This window comes from Staurois parvus, unplaced genomic scaffold (assembly GCF_062004578.1).
Source record: "Staurois parvus isolate SC_StPar_1 unplaced genomic scaffold, SC_StPar_1.0 ptg002360l, whole genome shotgun sequence".
Classification (NCBI taxonomy): Eukaryota; Metazoa; Chordata; class Amphibia; order Anura; family Ranidae; genus Staurois; species Staurois parvus.
The window spans coordinates 1,103,251-1,125,655 of NW_028320156.1; the positions used below are offsets into that span (position 1 = coordinate 1,103,251).

Consider the following 22,405-nt stretch of genomic DNA (forward strand, 5'->3'; position numbering starts at 1 on the left):
TCACTGTATTGGTGTCACTGGGGATGTCAGTGACACCAAGTCAGTTCCCCCCCCAGTGTCAGAATATCCGCCGCAGTCCCGTCATTACTAGTAGAAGAAAAAAATTTCCAGTATATATACACCGCCATTTGTAGACACTATACCTTTCATGTAAACCAATTAATACACACGTATTGGGATTGGGACATGGAGCAGAATACATTTTGGCCTAAATTTATGACGAAATTTGGATTTTTTTTAATTTTTTACTGGATATGTTTAATAGCAAAAAGTCAAAAATATAGTTTTTTCTCAAAATTGTCGGTCTTTTTTTCTTTTATAGCGAGAGGAGATCAAATACCACTGAAAGAAAGCTCAATTCATCGGGGAAAAAAGGGTGTAAATTTAATTTGGGTGCAGCGTTGCATGACCGCGCAATTGTAACGCAGCGCCGTAACGCAAAAAATGGCCTGGTCAGGAAGGGCCCCCCCCCGGGTAAATCCTCTGGAGGGCAAGGGGTTCAAGAGCTGGCTTTGTACACGGGGGCATGGTCATGCCAGCATGGAGTGCATGCAATTGTCTCACATATATTTGTATGTTGTAGCATTCACAGATCCCTACTCTGGAAACACCTGAACTCAGTCATTTGGAGACGTGTCCACCAGGGGCGGACTGACAACTCATGGGGCCCCCGGGCAATAGGGGATCATGGGGCCCCTGTGTCCTTGCCCAAACTCAAAAAAGCCTATGAAAAAGCTACCAGGGGCATCTCATGGGGCCCCCTACTGACTCTGGGCCCTCGGGCAGTGCCCGAGTTTCCAAATGGTCAGTCCGCCCCTGGTGTCCACATACTTTTAGCCAAGTCAAACTGGGACTTTTGAGTTTATATATTAAAAAAGCAAAGTTCAAGGAGTGGGGATTGCATTTATTTTTTTTACACACTCCCCTGCTACATTTATACACTTTTGTTGTAGATGTATGTTACTGTCACAGACCTTTCCAAAAGGGTGAAATGCTCCAGCATCTCGGATGTTGGTATACGGGGCCTCCAGGATCACCGCGTCAGCTGCATTCCCTTCATGGAGAAAAATCACAAATCATAAACAGCAATGGCAATGTTTATACAATGGATCCAACATGGCAGCCCATTATAAGGAATCAATTATTATTATTATACAGGATTTATGGCGCCAACAGTTTGCTCAGCGCTGTACAATATAAAGGGAGACAATACAGCAACAATACAGTTCAATACAAGAGGGATAGGAGGGCCCTGATCCTGGGAGCTTACAATCTAGGAGGGAGGGGCTAGTGGTACAAAAGGTAGTAACTGTGGGGGATGGACTGGTTGGAAGAGTGGAAGATTCCATTATTAGCTGAGGGCAGGATAGGCTTCTCTGAAGAGATGGGTTTTCAGAGATCGCCTAAAAGTGAGCAGAGTAGGCGATAGTCAAATTGGGGTAGAGAGTTCCAGAGGATGGGGGAAGCTCTGGAGAAATCCTGGAGACGGGCATGGGAGGAGGAGACAAGGGAGCTAGAGAGCACAAGGTCTTGCGAGGAGCGGAGAGTACAGTTTGGGTGATATCAAGGGGAGTTTTTCATTTATAATCCCAGCCTGAGCCTATTTATAATTAACAAATGGTTAAAAAAAAGAATTTAGGTTTTCATGTTATCCAATACTCCCCAATGTTTAGGTTGTTCCTGTATGTTGGCAGACTGGCAGCTTACTCCAAGCAGAGCCATACTGGAAATACAGTCTTTATGTCAAAAGTACACTCACCAGCCCCCTGAAAAATGATCCACCATGGATTACTTTTCAGAGGGTCGTAAGTGTTCTGCCTCTAGTAGAGGAATATGCACTCATGGGCCCCTTTATTAAGTCCATCTGCTCACATGCTTGGTAACACAAATTGCTAATCAGCCAATCACATGGCAGCAACTCAATGCATTTAGGCATCAAGACGTGGTGAAGACGACTTGCCGAAGTTCAAACCGAGCATCAGAATGGGGAAGAAAGGGGATTTACGTGACTTTGAATGTGGCGTGGTTGTTGGTGCCAGACGGCTGGTCTGAGCATTTCAAAAAGTGCTGATCTACTGAGATTTTCACGCACAACCAGGGGCGGACTGAACTCATGGGGCCCCCGGGCAATAGGGGATCATGGGGCTCCTGTGTCCTCGCCCACACTCAAACCACACCCAAAAAAAAGCCTTTGAAAGGTACTAGGGGCATCTCATGGGGCCCCACCCTGAACCTGGGTCCTTGGGCAGTGCCTGAGTGGTCAGTCCACCCCTGCGCACAACCATCTGTAGGGTTTACAGAGAATGGTTCGAAAAAGAGAAAATATCCAGGGAGTGGCAGTTGTGTGAAGGACAATGCCTTGTTGATGTCAGAGGAGAATGGGCAGACTGGTTTCAAATGATAGAAAGGCAACAGTAACTCAAATAATCACTCATTACAAACAAGGTATGCAGAATACCATCTCTGATCGCACAACACGTCAAACCTTGAAGCAGATGGGCTACAGCAGCAGAAGACCACACCAGGTGCCACTCCTGTCCGCTAAGAACAGGAAACTGGGGCTACAACTGGCACAGGATCACCAACATTGGACAACAGAAGATTGGAAAAATGTTGCCTGGTCTGATGAGTCTCGATTTCAGCTGCGACATTCAGATGGTAGGGTCAGAATTTGACATGAAAGCATGGATCCATCCTGCCTTGTATCAATGGTTCAGACTGGTGGTGGTGTCATGGTGTGCGGGATATTTTCTTGGCACACTTTGGGCCCCTTAGTACCAATTGAGCATCGTTTAAATGCCACGGCCTACCTGAGTATTGTTGCTGACCATGTCCATCCCTTTATGCCTCCAGTGTCCCCATCTTCTGATGGCTCCTTCCAGCAGGATAATGCACCGTGTCACAAAGCTCAAATCATCTCCAACTGGTTTCTTGAACACGACAATGAGATCACTGCACTCCAATGGCCTCCACAGTCACCAGATCTCCATCCAATAGAGTACCTTTGGGATGTGGTGGAACGGGAGATTCGCATCATGGATGTGCAGCCGACAAATCTGCAGCAACTGCGAGATGCTATCATATCAATATGGAGCAAAATCTCTGAGGAATGTTTCCAACACCTTGTTGAATCTATGCCACCAAGAATGAAGGCCGTTCTGAAGGAAAAAGGGGGTCCAACCCGGGACTAGCAAGGTGGACCTAATAAAGTGGCCAATGAGTGTATATTGGTAAATTGGATGAACAGGTCAGTTTTTGGAGTGTAAATGTAAACTTCAAGCATTTCTAGAGATCACAGGACATGGAAGCAAAGCCATTTTAAGATCTGAAAGTAAAAGTCCTGTCTAAATGGAAGTAGCACGATGTGTTTGGGATGACCTTGCCAGGGAAGCCTCTTCTGGGTGCCACTCTGAAGTTCAGCTCTTAGTAAAAAAGTGAAATTAGAGTCAGAGACCCGAAGTCTGTGCTCCGCCCTGAAGCTAAATTCCACTTACAATCCTTCTGTCCAATGACAATGCTTCAACGGCTACCAAAAACTGGATGTGTTTGGGAATGGCTAATAAAAATAGTCCCACTTGGAAAATTGTTGAACAAGAATGTCAGATACAGCCAAGGCATATCGGGAAAATACCTCCCCATTCTCAACATATTTATTTTGTATTTTATTTATTTCAGGTACTTATATAGCGCCATCAATTTACACGGTGCTTTACATATATATTGTACATTCACATCAGTCCCTAACCCTCAAGGGGTGTACAATCTAAGGTCCCTAACCCTCAAGGGGTGTACAATCTAAGGTCCCTAACCCTCAAGGGGCGTACAATCTAAGGTCCCTAACTCACATTCATACATACACATACTAGGGCCAGTTTAGACAGGAGCCAATTAACCTACCAGCATGTCTTTGGAGTGTGAGAGGAAACTGTAGCACACGGAGGAAACCCACGCAGGCACAGGGAGAACATGCAAACTTCAGGCAGGTGGTGCCGTGGTTGGGATTCGAACCAACGACCCTAGTACTGCCAAGCAGAAATGCTAACCATTAAGCCACTGTGCTGCCCATACCATATAAAAAAAATACATACTATATACTGTATAATAACATAAAATTATTATATACCATTTATTATTTTTATTGTTTTCTATCTTGCATTAAGCTCAAGAGTTGGTTGTGTCCAGCTCAGTGGATTGCTGTAGGAAAGTCCTGGATTCTTTCTTGGATACACAGAATATAACTGGATATAACATTTATAGGTAAACTTGATCCAGGGAATATCCGATTGCCTCTCGGGGGATCAGGAAGGAATTTTTTCCCCTGCAGGAGCAAATTGGATCATGCTTTGCTGGGTTTTTTGCCTTCCTCTGGATCAACTGTGGGTGTAGGAGTATAACTTTTTTTTTTTTTAATGGTTGAACTGGATGGACTTTTGTCTTTTTTCAGCCAGACTAACTATGTAACTATGCATTATTATACACTATTTATTATTTTTTTGCTTTTTTTTATACATTTAGCCATGAAGTAGGGGCATCCTTTCCCCTGAAACGTATTGGCTGTACCTGACATTCTTGTTCAATAAATGTTTTCAATGAATTCTCAAATGAAATTATTTCAACTAGAGGCTTCCAGCTACATATCCCGTTTCTTTTGGTCTGAAGAACAATACTTCCCTTGTGATCAGAGAGGCGGCAGCCGAGGACCTCAGCCAGGTCTATACGTACTGTACTTTCACAACAGGTTCACCTCCTTTAAGGAGAACACCTCCACTTTTGCATTCACACTAATACCCTTTCTCATCCCTACTGGCCCAGTGCTGCCAACCTGTCTTCCAATTCAACGACTAATAAAGGAAATCTCATTGGACAGGAGTACTGTGATTTGCTGGGATGTGCTCCAATGGCGGAGCTTAGCCCTGAAGTGGGAACATCTAGCCTTTAACAAGAAGGTAAAACCAGAATCAGAGGGGTGCACAGAAGCGGCTTTCTTATTTTTGATCCTGTTTTGAGCATATCTTTACTTTTAAAAGTTTTAATTTGGGTTCATTGTAAAGTTAAACTTCAGTTTTGTTAAAGTGTGTCAGCCCCAGACCCTGCATTCACTATATCCGGTCTCCCCGGACCCTGCATTCACTATATCTGGTCTCCCCGGACCCTGCGTTCACTATATCCGGTCTCCCCGGACCCTGCATTCACTATATCTGGTCTCCCCGGACCCTGCATTCACTATATCCGGTCTCCCCGGACCCTGCATTCACTATATCCGGTCTCCCCGGACCCTGCATTCACTCTATCTGGTCTCCCCGGACCCTGCATTCACTATATCCGGTCTCCCCGGACCCTGCATTCACTATATCTGGTCTCCCCGGACCCTGCATTCACTATATCTGGTCTCTCTGGACCCTGCATTCACTATATCTGGTTTCCCCGGACCCTGCATTCGCTATATCCGGCCCCCCCGGACCCTGCATTCGCTATATCCGGTCTCCCCGGACCCTGCAGTCACTATATCTGGTCTCCCCGGACCCTGCAGTCACTATATCTGGTCTCCCCAGACCCTGCATTCACTATATCCGTTCTCCCCGGACCCTGCAGTCACTATATCCTGTCTGCCCGGACCCTGCATTCACTATATCCGGTCTCCCCGGACCCTGCATTCACTATATCTGGTCTCCCCGGACCCCGCATTCACTATATCCGGTCTCCCTGGACCCCGCATTCACTATATCCGGTCTCCCCGGACCCCGCATTCACTATATCCGGTCTCCCCAGACCCCGCATTCACTATATCCGGTCTCCCCGGACCCCGCATTCACTATATCCGGTCTCCCCGGACCCCGCATTCACTATATCCGGTCTCCCCGCACCCTGCATTCATTATATCTGGTTTCCCAAAGACCCTGCATTCACTATATCTGGTCTCCCCGGACCCTGCATTCACTATATCTGGTCTCCTCAGACCCTGCATTCACTATATCTGGTCTCCTCAGACCCTGCATTCACTATATCTGGTCTCCTCAGACCCTGCATTCACTATATCTGGTCTCCTCAGACCCTGCATTCACTATATCTGGTCTCCCCGGACCCTACATTCACTATATCTGGTCTCCTCAGACCCTGCATTCACTATATCTGGTTTCCCTGGACCCTGCATTCACTATATCTGGTCTCCCCGGACCCTGCATTCACTATATCCGGTCTCCCTGGACCCTGCATTCACTATATCTGGTCTCCCACAGTACACGCAACATGGAAATGCAATTATTTTAGTAAATATAAACTGCTAATCCCTTTTCTCAGCAGCAGTATATAGCAGTCTTGTGACTTCTATCAGTGTCCAGCAGAGCACTGGTTAAAGTTTGTAGGAGGAGTGTTCATTTTGCTCTATGAGGATGCAGGACCCCTGACCTCTGTCTGGACGGCCCTGATTGGCCCTGTGCTGATCACATACACTCTCCCAAGAAAAAAAAAAACCTCTCTAGCAATACACGCCAAACTGCGCATGTGCATGCCTATGAGTGATGGTCACTTGAAAACGGGGAGGGACAGAGAAGACAGGATCAAACAGCCTTTTTACACAATGCAGAGGATTAACCCCTTAGGTTCCACAGTGAGTATAACAAGCATTCTTTACTGCATCTACAGACTGATTTCACTGTTGTGGGTTTAGTAGCACTTTAAGTAAAGAAACATCCAGCCTGGTATAATGGAAGCTCTTTTCTCATGTAAGTTGTATTCTAGTTGACTTTTCATACGTTTACTAAATATTAGTATTGCTTGTTTAACAATTTTGCTCACCTTTTTCTTGCAGTTTCCTGGCTGCATTCGTGGCAATACTGTCAAGATGAAAAGGAACAAATACAATAATACATACAGCAAAATATTTCTTCTTTTTTGGACAAATGTAAAAATATGGACAAGAGGGTGCTGGTGAAGGTGCAAATTCCTTGACAAATCGCAGGATTTATTCTGAGGCAGGGGCGGACTGACAACTCATGGGGCCCCCGGGCAATTTGGGATCATGGGGCCCCTGTGTCCTTGCCCACACTCAAAACACACCCAAAAAAGCCTATAAAAGGTACCAGGGGCATTTTATGGGGTCCCCTACTGACCCCGGGCCCTCGGCAGTGTCAAATGGTCAGTCCGCCCCTGTTTTTAGGTCACTGAGAACACAGAGAAACTTTTGGACGGGTAGATTCTATCTCATTTCCATAGTTCAGCTTAAGTCCTCATGGACACGGAACGTTTTTGGCATTTTTCTCTACAGCCAGTAAACCCCCCAGCATGTTATCCTATGTGTCCATACACACACAGACTGGAATCAACGTTTTTCGTCTGGAAAAGACACCCAGAACTAGTGGGCTTCTAGAGGAGTTTTAGGCTCCATGTAGACGGGACACTTCTGAACGATGGAAACTGACTGCTGGAAAATGTAGGTTAAAAAACATCAGTTTAGCCGCGTTTATGAGTATTTGCGTTTAGAAGCGTTTTTTAACCATTTGCCACCCGCCCTTTGGCTGAATGGCGGCCGGCAAATGTCATCAGCGTTCCGGGTGGACGCCATATGGCAGGAAGGGGTAAAATTGCCAGGTATTGAAATGGTTAAAGCTAACCTCAGGAGACCCTCCCAAATGCCCAGAATGCACTGAAAAACAGTAAATTAACTATTTCAGACATTTTGAGAGAAATAGAGAGAGCAGAAGCAGAGAGAGCAGTATTTGTTGAGATGACCTGTCTTTTTTTTTTTTTTTTTTTGTGGTGTTTGGATGTGTTCCAGCTCATTTCTGTGCAGGAAGTATTGCAGCCGTGTCTAACATATTTTCTTTCATGCAAAACCTCAAAGTATGGTGTAACGGGTCCATTTGAGTACCGGGAAAATGCTTTGAATGCATTTTTCATAATGAAAAAAGGCTCTGGACAGCATCTGGAAATGGAGGAGTTAAAAAAAATTTCCAAGCGCAAACGCTTATAAACGCGGTTAGCCGCGTTTACACGCGTTTGGCGTTTGAAACGCTGATAAAATCTACTCCTGAACACAAGTTTGGTGCATTCAAAAAAACGACTGTAAATTCAACTGCCTGTAAACGACTCTAAACGACGCCGTGTACATGGACATATAGGAAAACATTAGGGAGAGTTCAGGGGCTGCTGAAAAAAACGCAGAAAAGCTCCTGATGTCAGTTTATTAGCTGCAGTGTACATGGAGCCTTAGTTCTCATGCTCACGGGACGTTTTGATAACGTTGGTAATGTTAACTGTGTAAAGTCACATTAAAAACGTGAATTTTTCAGCTTTTTTTTGTGTTTTTCCATTAGTGTTTGGCAGCGTTTTTCCGCGTTTGCGTTTTTTTGTAGGCTTTTTTTACCAAAAAAAATTTTTCTGGTCAAAAAAAGTCCAAAAATGCCAGTTTGTGGCGTTTTATGGCGTTTTTCAGCATTATAGCATTTGTAAAGCTAAAAAACTCCTCTAGAAGCCCACTAGTTCTGGTTTTTTTTCCAGCCAAAAAAAGTCCCTGCCAAAAAACATTGATTACAGTCAGGGGCGGACTGACAATTCATGGGGCCCCCGGGCAATAGGGGATCATGGGACCCCTGTGTCCTTGCCCAAACTAAAAAAAAGCCTATGAAAAAGGTACCAGGGGCATCTCATGGGGCCCCTTACTGACCCCGGGCCCTTGGGCACTGCCCGAGTTTCCAAAGGGTCAGTCCGCCCCTGATTACAGTCTATGTGTGCATGGACACACAGGATTAGGCTCAGTTCACACTAGCTTTGTCAGCAGGTATTAGACAGGCGTTTGGGAAACGTTTTTAACACTCCCCAACAGGGGCGGACTGACAACTCATGGGGCCCCTGGGCAATAGGGGATCATGGGGCCCCTGTGTCCTTGCCCAAACTCAAAAAAGCCTATGAAAAAGGTACCAGGGGCATCTCATGGGGCCCCCTACTGACCCCGGGCCCTCGGGCAGTGCCCGAGTTTCCAAATGGTCAGTCCGCCCCTGCTCCTCAAACGCCTATGAAAATTCTACACATGGCAGCACATAGTGCTGTTCACACTGAAGCGTTAGCATCGTGGCAAAACTGACTCCTCACGTCCAGTCAGGAGGAACTGAAGTCTCCCATTCAAGTCTATGGTGACGCTCCTCAAACGCCTGGCAGGTGTTTGCGGGGCATTTGCAAGGCATTTGCAGAGCGTTAATGCCATTAAACTTTATTATAGGCATTTATGGTGCGGTTTTATTGCAATGCCTATCAAACGGCTCAAAACCGCACATAGGGCGTATGGGGAGCGTTTGAGGAGCGTTAAAAATGCTTCCCAAACGCCTGTCAAACGCTATAGGGGCATTTGGCAAGGGTTAGAAATTAGTCAGGTGAGAATGAGCCCTTACATGCTGGGGGGTTTACTGGCTGTAGAACAAAAATGTCAAAAGCCAAAAACAGCAGCTGTAAAAAACGCCAAGTGTGCATGAGGGCTCTTAGCTGTAAAAACGCTCTAACGCTGAAAATTGCTGAAAACATGGTAAAACGCAGCAAACCGGCATTTTTGGACTTTTTTGACAAAAAAAAAACCTTTTTGGGTTAAAAACCGCTAAAAGACACAAACGTGAAAAAACGCTGCTAAACGCTAAAGCAAAAATGCTAAAAAAAAGCTGAAAAACTCACGTTTTTAACATGACTTTACACAGCTAATGTTACCAGCGTTATCAAACGTCCCGTGTGTATGGGGGGCTTAAGCACTTGCGGACCGCCCGCTTACAATGTCCTGCAGACAGACGGACCGTATAGGCCCAGCAGGGTCCCTGGACGACACCGGCCTCTTCTGGGTACAGGCAGACGTACATATTCGCCATCACACCACGGATCTCAAGGTGGTCCAAAAAGGTTTTTATTCCAAAAAGATCACATCACAAACAAGAACGTTTCAGATGTGATCATCACATGCCTGACGAAGGGGTCCTGCCTGGCTGCGAAACGTCGCACTTTTCTTTGTGCAAGGGGAGTGACTTGTCATGTGACTTTGGACCACCCCAAAGTCGCATGACAAGTCGCATAAGTGTGAATGTAGCCCAGGGGCGGACTGACAACTCATGGGGCCCCCGGGCAATAGGGGATCATGGGGCCCCTGTGTCCTTGCCCAAACTCAAAAAAGCCTATGAAAAAGGTACCAGGGGCATCTCATGGGGCCCCCTACTGGCCCCTCGGGCAGTGCCCGAGTTCCCAAATGGTCAGTCCACCCCTGGGCTAGGGGTACATGGTGGTAAATCCACCGCTTAGCCTCCTGTTTTTACCACCCCCTGCTCACCCATGTGAATGGTCAGTCCGCCCCTGATGGAACCTAAAGGCTTTTGGTGGATATAACTTAGATATAAATCCATTGTGGCTATTGAGGAATATATTTATATTTTTCCATGAATGAGATGAAACAACGACCCCCCACAGGGGCAGACTGACAACTCATGGGGCCCCCGGGCAATAGGGGATCATGGGGCCCCTGTGTCCTTGCCCAAACTCAAAAAAGCCTATGAAAAAGGTACCAGGGGCATCTCATGGGGCCCCCTACTGACCCCGGGCCCTCAGGCAGTTCCCGAGTTTCCAAATAGTCAGTCCGCCCCTGGACCCCCAAATCAGAACTTACCCGGTTCCCAGAGAATGGCCCCAGAGGCACACAGGATTTCCGTGGCTGCGAGCCTTCGCCCATTCATATAAATAGACAGAATCATGGGTCACGCCGGCCTCACTTGGCTCACCAGTGGAGTCAGCAAACCCTTAAAGAACAATGAATGGTGAGGACGGATATGGTCACATGACCACAATTGGGGATTAATAGGGATCAGGGAGTCACAAACCTCTGTAGTCCAAAGCCAAGACATGGAAGCCCGCTTCACTGAGAACCTGTAAGAGATTCCACAACACATCAAGATGACAAATACAATGTAACAGATACCACAAGGAATCCTTTCTAATTCATGTATATACTTCTCATCAGGGGCGGACTGACAACTCATGGGGCCCCCGGGCAATAGGGGATCATGGGGCCCCTGTGTCCTTGCCCAAACTCAAAAAAGCCTATGAAAAAGGTACCAGGGGCATCTCATGGGGCCCCCTACTGACCCCGGGCCCTCGGGCAGTGCCCGAGTTTCCAAATGGTCAGTCCGCCCCTGCTTCTCATATTTTGTCTTCTGCATGAAATGACCTGATTACTAAAGTGCTTCAATTCTTATCGAACCCTAAACTAAATCTCACCCAGGCTTCAGCCAAAAATGCAGAAATAGAAATGAATAGCCTATTAAAAGATAAAATATAACTAAACTAGCTTTAGCCATAATATTCAACTTCAATCCAGAGGCTTCCCCTGCGGTAGTTTTCTTTCTTGCCACTAGATGTCCTCTGTCCAGCATTTCACCCACTTCCTCTGAGCCCGGGTCATCATGGACACACTACTGGTCTGTGACTGGGCAGTGAAAGGAGAAGCAAAAAAAAGGTGATGAGCTCATCTCTGTCACTTTGCTCTCTCCTGCTATCAGCATGCTCCTTGTCGGCACATGAACCGAATGCCTTCTTCTGCTGCTACATCCTTGCACGCTCCAGCCCTGCGGTACAGGGGCTGCGGGAAGCTGATTCCAGGTCACATTCTGTTATACTGCTTGTAATTAGAAAAGTATATTTTTTAATGATTACATAGCCACATTCATTTTTATCTTTTTATATCAGTGGAGAGATCAGCTTTAATATTGAAGTACATCTAAAGGCAGACTTTTTTTTTTAGTTTTGGATAATTTTATTTATTTATTTCAGGTACTTATATAGCGCCATCAATTTACGCAGCACTTTACATATATATTGTACATTCACATCAGTCCTTAACAGGGGCGGACTGACAACTCATGGGGCCCCCGGGCAATAGGGGATCATGGGGCCCCTGGGTCCTTGCCCAACCTCAAAAAAGCCTATGAAAAAGGTACCAGGGGCATCTCATGGGGCCCCCTACTGACCCCAGGCCCTTGGGCAGTGCCTGAGTTTCCAAATGGTCAGTCCGCCCCTGGTCCCTAACCCTCAAGGGGCGCACAATCTAAGGTCCCTAACTCACATTCATACACATACTAGGGCCAATTTAGACAGGAGCCAATTAACCTACCAGCATGACTTTGGAGTGTGGGAGGAAACCGGAGTACCCCGAGGAAACCCATGCAGGCACAGGGAGAACATGCAAACTCCATGCAGGTCGTGCTGTGGGTGGGATTTGAACCAACGCCCCTAGTACTGCCAGGCGGAAGTGCTAACCATTTAGCCACTGTGCTGCCCCGTTGGAGAGGAACACTTGCTGCCTGTGTCTCCTTTAGGCTAGGTTCACACCGATTGCAGGTTGCGTTTGAGCCGTTTCTGCATTGCATTTTGCGTTGCGTTTTTGATGCACTTTTTTTTATTTTTTTATTTTTCTTGTTGCTAGGCAGATTTAAAATGTAAAACGCATCAAAAATTAGGCAAAAACACAATACATGCTTTTCTGCAGCATTTCCATTGAAGCCTATAGAACCAAAAACGCACATTTTTGAGTTAAAAAAAGTCCCTGACCCTTTCCAAAAAAAACGTACCGGGTGAAAACGCACATGCCCCATAGGAAATCATGTTAAATGGACTATACTGCGTTTCTGCAAAACGCAGCGGAAAACGCTTGGGTGTGAACCTGGGGGAAGGAAGACTCACCCACTCCATTTGTCCTGTTTACTGTTATTACTGAAAGTGACAGAAAATCCTAAAGTTTGGGTTGTCAACAGGAAGAGAAGAGAAATCTACCAATGGGGACACCAGATATGGTGATCCTGGTGACAACTAGGGATTTCCTTCATTTCTTGTTGGGGCTATGGGAAAGGTAGGGAAGGAACACAGATGGCAAAAAAACTAAAAGTGGTTAAAACCCTCTCTAACTTTAGCTATAATGAAAAAAAAAGTTTTTCCTTTTAATTCTAATTTAAAGTGTTACTAAACCCACAACAGTGAAATCAGTCTGTATATGCAGTAAAACATGCTGGTTATACTCACTGTGGAACCTAAGGGGTTAATCCTCTGCATTGTGTAAAAAGGCTGTTTGATCCTGTCTTCTCTGATCTTCCCCTTCTGTTACTGTCCCCAATCCATCTCCTGATAAACCAGAGCCCTAGGAGGCACTCTGCACATGCTCAGTTTGGTGTATATTGCTAGAGAGTGTTTTTTTTTCTATTTGGGAGGATGCATGTGATTAGCACAGGGCCAATCAGCACTGTCCAGACAGAGGATCAGGGGTCATGCAGCCTCATAGGACAATCAGGGGAGAACAAAAACTCCTACAAGCTTTAACCAGTGCTCTGCTGGACACTGATAGAAGTCACATGACTGCTATATACTGCAAAATAGTTGCATTTCCCTGTTGTGTGTACTGTCAGAGATCAGATATAGTGCATGCAGGGTCCAGGGAGACCAGATATAGTGAATGCAGGGTCCGGGGAGACCAGATATAGTGAATACAGGGTCCAGGGAGACCGATATAGTGAATGCAGGGTCCAGGGAGACCAGATATAGTGAATGCAGGGTCCATGGAGATCAGATATAGTGAATGCAGGGTCCGGGGAGACCAGATATAGTGAATGCAGTGTCCGGGGAGACCAGTATAGTGACTGCAGGGTCCGGGGAGACCAGATATAGTGAATGCAGGGTCCGGGGAGACCAGATATAGTGAATGCAGGGTCCAGGGAGACCAGATATAGTGAATGCAGGGTCCAGTGGAGACCAGATATAGTGAACACAGGGTCTGGGGAGACCAGATAGAGTGAATGCAGGGTCCAGGGAGACCGGATAGAGTGAATGCAGGGTCCGGGGAGACCGGATAGAGTGAATGCAGGGTCCGGGGAGACCGGATATAGTGAATGCAGGGTCCGGGGAGACCGGATATAGTGAATGCAGGGTCCGGGGAGACCGGATATAGTGAATGCAGGGTCCACGGAGACCGGATATAGTGAATGCGGGGTCCGGGGAGACCAGATATAGTGAATGCGGGGTCCGGGGAGACCAGATATAGTGAATGCAGGGTCCAGGGAGAGCGGATATAGTGAATGCAGGGTCCGGGGAGAGCGGATATAGTGAATGCAGGGTCCAGGGAGACCAGATATAGTGAATGCAGGGTCCGGGGAGACCGGATATAGTGAATGCAGGGTCCGGGGAGACCGGATATAGTAAATGCAGGGTCCGAGGAGACCGGATATAATGAATGCAGGGTCCGGAGAGACCGGATATAGTGAATGCAGGTTCCGGGGAGACCAGATATAGTGAATGCAGGGTCTTGGGAGAGCGGATATAGTGAATGCAGGGTCCGGGGAGACCGGATATAGTGAATGCAGGGTCCAGGGGAGAGCGGATATAATGAATGCAGGGTCTGGGGAGACCGGATATAGTGAATGCAGGGTCTGGGGAGACCGGATATAGTGAATGCAGGGTCTTGGGAGACAGGATATAGTGAATGCAGAGTCCGGGGAGACCGGATATAGTGAATGCAGGGTCTTGGGAGACCAGATATAGTGAATGCCAGGTCTGGGGAGACCGGATATAGTAAATGCAGGGTCCGGGGAGACCGGATATAGTGAATGCAGGGTCTGGGGAGACCGGATATAGTAAATGCAGGGTCCGGGGAGACCGGATATAGTGAATGCAGGGTCCGGGGAGACCAGATATAGTGAATGCAGGGTCTGGGGTTTAGTAACACTTTAAATTCAATTTTAATTTTAAATGCTTTTAAAACTGCAACTTTTGTCAGTATAATACTCAGCGATCCTACCATGAAGATTCTTGTTCAGACACCTACTGTTACAGGGTGACAACACTCTGTCTCCTAATTGTGCTCCTGTGTTGTCACCCTGTAACATGCACACCTGGTGGAGACTACATCCTAAGGTGGTGTCACACATTGCTCAGGCATGTCACTATCAGGAAGCTGTACCAAAGATGTGCAGCTGACAATGAAGTGAATGCAAGTTGACAGAAAGTGGCTGAAACAGGCTGAGGGAGATCAGCGGCAGAGATGCATAATAGATTTCTACACACGAGTAATACTGAACAATGGAACAGCCATCTGTTTCTTACAGTATAATTATTTTCAGTTTTGGATATAGTAGGAAAGAGTTTTTTTTTTTTTAGCAATCTTTGTCCTGTTAGCGAAATTTCACTTTACTTCTCGTCCTGGAGATGCAACAGGAAGTAAAAAGAAATATCTACAAAGTGAAAGAGGAACAGATGTCTTCCAATGGAAGAGCTCCATTCATCTCTTCCTCTGGTGATGACTGTAACATTTGAATTACCCATCATTTTCTGTCCACGTAACAATGTTCACCAGGAAAACTGAGAGGGTGAATCTACCCCGCGGGTTCAGATCTTTATCCAAAAGCAAAAAAAAAAAAAAAAAAACGTTTTGGCTGTACATTCACTTCAACTTGACTTATAAAGCTGAACTCTGGGATTAGCAAATGTTGACTAAATACATCATCTGTATTCTTCCTTGAATCTTCATATGCTTTGTGTATTATTTACAGATCTGTGCATACACACTATATTGCCAAAAGTATTGGTCGGCCGGCCTTTCCACGCACATGACCTTTAATGGCCCCCCCAGTCTTAGTCTGTAGGGTTCAATATTGAGTTGGCCCCGCCATTTGCAGCTATAACAGCTTCAACTCTTCTGGGAAGGCCGTCCACAAGGTTTAGGAGGGTGTCTATGGGAAGGTTGGACCATTCTTCCAGAAGCACATTTGTCAGGTCAGGCACTGATGTCGGGGGAGGCCTGGCTCGCAGTCTCCGCTCTAATTCATCCCAAAGGTGTTCTATGGGGTTGAGGTCAGGACTCTGTGCAGGACAGTCAAGTTCCTCCACCCCAAACTGGCTCCTCCATGTCTTTATGGACCTTGCTTTGTGCACTGGTGTGCAGTCATGTTGGAACAGGAAGGGGCCATCCCCAAACTCTTCCCACAAAGTTGGGAGCATGAAATTGTCCAAATGTCTTGGTATGCTGACGCCTTAAGAGTTCCCTTCACTGGAACTAGGGGGCCAAATCCAACCCCTGAAAAACAACCCCAAACCATAATCCCCCCCCTACCAAACTTTACACTTGGAACAATGCAGTCAGGTAAGTACCGTTCTGCTGGCAACCGCCAAACCCAGACATGCCCATCAGATTGCCAGCCAGAGAAGAGTGATTGGTCACTCCAGAGAACACGTCTCCACTGCTCTAGAGTCCAGTGGCGGCGTGCTTTACACCACAGCATCCGACGCTTTGCATTGCACTTGGTGATGTAAGGCTTGGATGCAGCTGCTAAGCCATGGAAACCCATTCCATGAAGCTCTCTACACACTGTTGTTGTGCTCATCTGAAGGCCACATGGAGTTTGGAGGTCTTTAGCTATTGACTCTGCAGACAGTTGGTGACTTCTGCACACTGTGCGCTTCAGCATGCGCTGACCCCACTCTGTCATGTGACGTGGTCTACCACTTGGTGGCTGAGTTGCTGTTGTTCCCAGTTGCTTCCACTTTGTTATAATCCCACTAACAGATGACTGTGGAATAATTAGTAGCCAGGAAATGTCACGGATGGACTTATTGCACAGGTGACAACCTATCACGGGACCACGCTTGGAGTCACTGAGCTCCTGAGAGCGACCCATTCTTTCACAAATGTTTGTAGAAGCCGTCTGCATGCCTAGGGGCTTGATTTTATACACCTGTGTCCATGGAGGTGATTGGAACACCTGAATCACATGATTTGGACGGCGGACCCAATACTTTTGGCAATAGAGTGTACTTTCCCTCTGTGCTGGAGCTTCCTGTAATGAAGACTGGCCACTGCTGCTCTCTCTCCTTGTGCAGGGTGGTTTGTCTTTTCTCCGCCCCCTCCTGTAGTTTTCTACAGCCTGTAGTGGGTGGAGCCTACTGGGCCCCTCCCACTCTTTTCAGCACAAGGATATGTACAGCACAGTGATGATGTCACTGCTACTTTTACAAGATAGTATCTAGGAATGCATTTAGTGCACGCAAAGTAGAATTATATCCTTTGTGGGTATTGAGGAATATATTGAAATGAAAGTTTAGTGCTTGGAGTTCTGCTTTAAAGGCAGCCATTCACGGCACAGACATGGAGAATAATACTCACCTTCATTAGTTGTACTCTGTGATCGACAGCCCTGGAGGGAGATAGAAAAAAGAAGTTGAGGTCTGGGCGGGCATGAAAAATATGTTTGCTGTGAAAATGTCTTGTAGAGGAAGTCTAACAGATCTAACTGCTTGATTGAGTACTATATAAAGTGGTGTTTATAGTGCAGTCACCCAGGGACCAATCAGAAATCATCTCACCAGGGGCGTCCCTAGGCAGGTGCGGGGTGTGTGCGCCGCACGGGGTGACACCTACCGCACGTGGTGACACCGGATCTGCTCCACGAAAAGGTAAGTTGTAAAGCAAGCCAATGATCCCCACAGGATGGATCAGATCTGCGGATTGAGCATAATGGATCAGAGTCCTCTTCATTATGCCCTAATCTGCAGATCCGATCCATCCTGCGGGGATCGTCTGCATGCAACCTATACAGGGTGACACCGGACCCGCTCCACGAAAAGGTAAGTTGTAAAGCAAGCCGATGATCTCTGCAGGATGGATCAGATCTGCGGATTGAGCATAATGGATCAGAGTCCTCTTCATTATGCTCAATCCGCAGATCCGATCCATTATGCTCAATCCGCAGATCCGATCCATCCTGCGGGGATCGTCGGAGGGGGTGTCACCAAGTGTTATCGCACCAGGTGACACCAAACCTGCATCTCACTGAGAGTAAACTGAAGATGGTGCTGATATCCTCCGACTCTATGAATGTCCAGGACTGCAGACACAGAAATGTAAACAAAGTATCATATGACACTTTATCATCGTAAGCAACACCCTACACCCCTATAGGAAGGGGTGACTCCAGACAGCAATACATACATTTACATTGCGGTTATGAAGTAGAATGCTGGGGTTATGGCAGCACAGTGGCTAAATGGTTAGCACTTCCGCCTGGCAGTACTTGGGTCGTTGGTTTGAATCCCAACCACGGCACTTCCTGCCTGGAGTTTGCATGTTCTCCCTGTGCCTGCGTGGGTTTCCTCCGGGTACTCTGGTTTCCTCCCACACTCCAAAGACATGCTGGTATGTTAATTGGGTCCTATCTAAATTGGCCCTTGTATATGAATGTGAGTTAGGGACCTTAGATTGTACACCCCTTGAGGGTTAGGGACTGATGAGAATGTATGATATATATATATATACAGTGGGGATCGAAAGTTTGGGCACCCCAGCTAAAAATTTGTATTAATGTGCATAAAGAAGCCAAGGAAAGATGGAAAAATCTCCAAAAGGCATCAAATTACAGATTAGACATTCTTATAATATGTCAACAAAAGTTAGATTTTATTTCCATCATTTACACTTTCAAAATAACAGAAAACAAAAAAATGGCGTCTGCAAAAGTTTGGGCACCCTGCAGAATTTATAGCATGCACTGCCCCCTTTGCAAAGCTGAGACCTGCCAGTGTCATGGATTGTTCTCAATCATCGTCTGGGAAGACCAGGTGATGTCAATCTTAAAGGTTTTAAATGCCCAGACTCATCTGATCTTGCCCCAACAATCAGCACCATGGGTTTTTCTAAGCAGTTGTCTAGAAAACTGAAACTGAAAATAGTTGACGCTCACAAAGCTGGAGAAGGCTATAAGAAGATAGCAAAGCGTTTTCAGATGTCAATATCCTCTGTTTGGAATGTAATTAAGAAATGGCAGTCATCAGGAACAGTGGAAGTTAAAGCAAGATCTGGAAGACCAAGAAAAATATCAGACAGAACAGCTCGCAGGATTGTGAGAAAAACAATTCAAAACCCACGTTTGACTGCACGATCCCTCCAGAAAGATCTGGCAGACAGTGGAGTTGTGGTACACTATTCCACTATAAAGAGATACTTGTACAAATATGGTCTTCATGGAAGAGTCATCAGAAGAAAACCTCTTCTACATCCTCACCACAAAAATCATCGTTTGAACTTTGCAAATGAACATATAGACAAGCCTGATGCATTTTGTAAACAAGTTCTGTGGACCGATGAGGTTAAAATTGAACTTTTTGGCCGGAATGAGCAAAGGTACATTTGGAGAAGAAGGGGCACAGAATTTAATGAAAAGAACCTCTGTCCAACTGTTAAGCATGGGGTTGGATCAATCATGCTTTGGGGTTGTGTTGCAGCCAGTGGCACAGGGAACATCTCACGAGTAGAAGGAAAAATGGATTCAATCAAATTTCAGCAAATTTTGGATGGTAACTTGATGCCATCTGTGTAAAAGCTGGAGTTAAAGAGAGGATGGCTTCTACAAATGGACAATGATCCTAAACACACCTCGAAATCCACGGGGGATTACATCAAGAGGCGTAAACTGAAGGTTTTGCCATGGCCTTCATAATCTCCTGACCTCAACATATATGAAAATCTATGGATAGACCTTAAAAGAGCAGTGCGTGACAGACAGCCCAGAAATCTCAAAGAACTGGAAGACTTTTGTAAGGAAGAATGGGCAAAGATACCTCAAACAAGAATTGAAAGACTCTTGGCTGGCTACAAAAAGCGTTTACAAGCTGTGATACTTGCCAAAGGGGGCAGTACAAGATATTAACTCTGCAGGGTGCCCAAACCTTTGCAGACGCCATTTTTTTGTTTTCAGTTATTTAGAAAGTGTAAATGATGGAAATAAAATCTAACTTTTGTTGACATATTATAAGAATGTCTAATCTGTAATTTGATGCCTTTTGGAGATTTTTCCATCTTTCCTTGGCTTCTTTATGCACATTAATACAAATTTTTAGCTGGGGTTCCCAAACTTTCGATCCCCACTGTATATGTAAAGCGCTGTGTAAATTGGCAGTGCTATATACAGTCATGGCCGAAATTGTTGGCACCCTTGATATTTTTCCTGAAAATCAAGTATTTCACACAAAAAAGGTATTGCATTAACACATGTTTTGCTATACACATGTTTATTCCCTTTGTATGTATTGGAACAAATATAAAACAGAGGCAGAAAAGCAAATATGACATAATGTCACACAAAACCCCAAAAATGGGCTGGACAAAAGTATTGGCACCCTTAACTTAATATTTGGTTGCACACCCTTTGGAAAACATAACTGAAATCAGTCGCTTCCTATAACCATCAATAAGCTTCTGACACCTCTCACCCGGAATTTTGGACCACTCTTCCTTTGCAAACAGCTCCAGGTCTCTCTTATTGGAAGGACACCTTTTCCCAACAGCAATTTTAAGATCTCTCCACAGGTGTTCAATGGGATTTAGATCTGGGCTCATTGCTGGCCACTTCAGAACTCTCCAGCGCTTCTTTGCCATCCATTTCTGAGTGCTTTTTGACGTATGTTTGGGGTCATTGTCCTGCTGGAAGACCCAGGATCTTGGACGCAAACCCAGCTTTCTGACACTGGGCCCTACAGTGCGACCCAAAATCCTTTGGTAATCCTCAGATTTCATGATGCCTTGCACACAGTCAAGGCACCCAGTGCCAGAGGCAGCAAAACAACCCCAAAACATCATTGAACCTCCACCATATTTTACCGTAGGTACTGTGTTTTGTTCTTTGTAGGCCTCATTCCGTTTTCGGTAAACAGTAGAATGATGTGCTTTACCGAAAAGCTCTATCTTGGTCTCATCTGTCCACAAGACGTTTTCCCAGAAGGCTTTTGGCTTACTCAAGTACATTTTGGCAAACTGTAGTCTTGCTTTTTTATGTCTCTGTGTCAGCAGTGGGGTCCTCCTGGGTCTCCTGCCATAGCGTTTCATTTCATTTAAATGTCGACGGATAGTTCGCGCTGACACTGATGCTCCCTGAGCCTGCAGGACAGCTTGAATGTCTTTGGAACATGTTTGGGGCTGCTTATCCACCATCCGGACTATTCTGCGTTGCAATCTTTCATCAATTTTCCTCATCCGTCCACGACCAGGGAGATTAGCTACAGTGCCATGGGTTGCAAACTTCTTGATAATGTTGCGCACTGTGGACAAAGGCAAATCTAGTTCTCTGGAGATGGACTTGTAACCTTGAGATTGTTGATATTTTGCCACAATTTTGGTTCTCAGGTCCTCAGACAGTTCTCGTCTCCTCTTTCTGTTGTCCATGCTTAGTGTGGCACAGACAGACACACAATGCAAAGGTTAAGTGAACGTCTCTCCTTTTTATCTGCTTTCAGGTGTGATTTCTATATTGCCCACACCTGTTACTTGCCCCAGGTGAGTTTACAGGAGCATCACATGCTTGTAACATTCTTATTTATCCGCAGTTGTGAAAGGGTGCCAATACTTTTGTCCAGCCCATTTTTGGAGGTTTGTGTGACATTATGTCGAATTTGCTTTCTTTCCTCCCTTTTTTTGTTTTGTCCCAATACACACAAAGGGAATAAACATGTGTATAGCAAAACATGTGTTAATGCAATACGTTTCGTGAGAAATACATGATTTCCTGGAGAAATATCAAGGGTGCCAACAATTTCGGCCATGACTGTAAGTACCTGAAATAAATAAAATTGGATGCCATCATCCCAGTAATAACATTTACAGCAGCTGCTGCTGTTTTTGGTAAAAGAAATCCGAGTGGCTGATTAGCCGCTGGATCACTTTTAGAAGCAGTAGGAGTCGCCGCCACCCCCTCCTGCAGCTTTCTGGTGGTTCTCGGGCTTACCGACCTGATCGGTGAGCCGGCAGTCACGGCAGCTGGTCATAAGGATTAGTTGAGGAAAGATGGCCCCAGCTAATCTCTATGACCTAGGAGGACCGGAGAGACATCATGATGTCACTTCGATTAATGGGGGTTATTTTTTGGATCTAATGTTTTCCATTGACGAGGGGAGATGTGAGGTCTTATAGTGCTCCCTTCAAAAAGAGGACCTGTCATGATTTATTGTTATTACAGTGGATGGCAATATTTGTTGCGATAGTGATAAAAGTGATCAAAACAGAAAAATTGTAAAGGGACAGTGTAAAAATTAAAAAATGTAATAAAATAGTGGCAAAAAATGCAGTGGCGAATGCATATGTAGGTCATACTCACATATGTAAACTGTGTTCGCCCCACACATATGAGGTATCTCCACGACGGGGAAAGCGAGAGCAATAATTCCAGCAATAGACCTCCTCTGTAACTCAAAACTGGTAACCTGTAAAGGCTTTTAAAGCGTCACCTATTGAGATTTTTAAGTATCATAGTTTGGCGCCATTCCTCAAGTGTGCGCAATTTTAAACTGTCACATGTTAGGTATCTGTTTAGTCGGCCTAACATAATCTTTAAAATTTTACAAAATAAACTGGGTTATATTG

The 22,405-nt window shown here is 45.7% G+C and overlaps 1 protein-coding gene across 1 annotated transcript in view; it reads right to left on the reverse strand.

The window, feature by feature from the left end:
- Positions 1-22,405, reverse strand: part of LOC149431191 (lysophosphatidylserine lipase ABHD12-like) — a 52,777-nt gene that overhangs the window by 13,701 nt on the left and 16,671 nt on the right. Inside the window, exons 5-9 of the mRNA XM_089665811.1 lie at positions 17,162-17,192; positions 10,842-10,887; positions 10,631-10,760; positions 6,796-6,833; positions 975-1,054 (exon numbers count right to left, since the gene is read on the reverse strand). Of these exons, the coding sequence (XP_089521937.1) occupies positions 975-1,054; positions 6,796-6,833; positions 10,631-10,760; positions 10,842-10,887; positions 17,162-17,192 (325 nt within the window). The remainder of the gene's footprint in view (positions 1-974; positions 1,055-6,795; positions 6,834-10,630; positions 10,761-10,841; positions 10,888-17,161; positions 17,193-22,405) is intronic.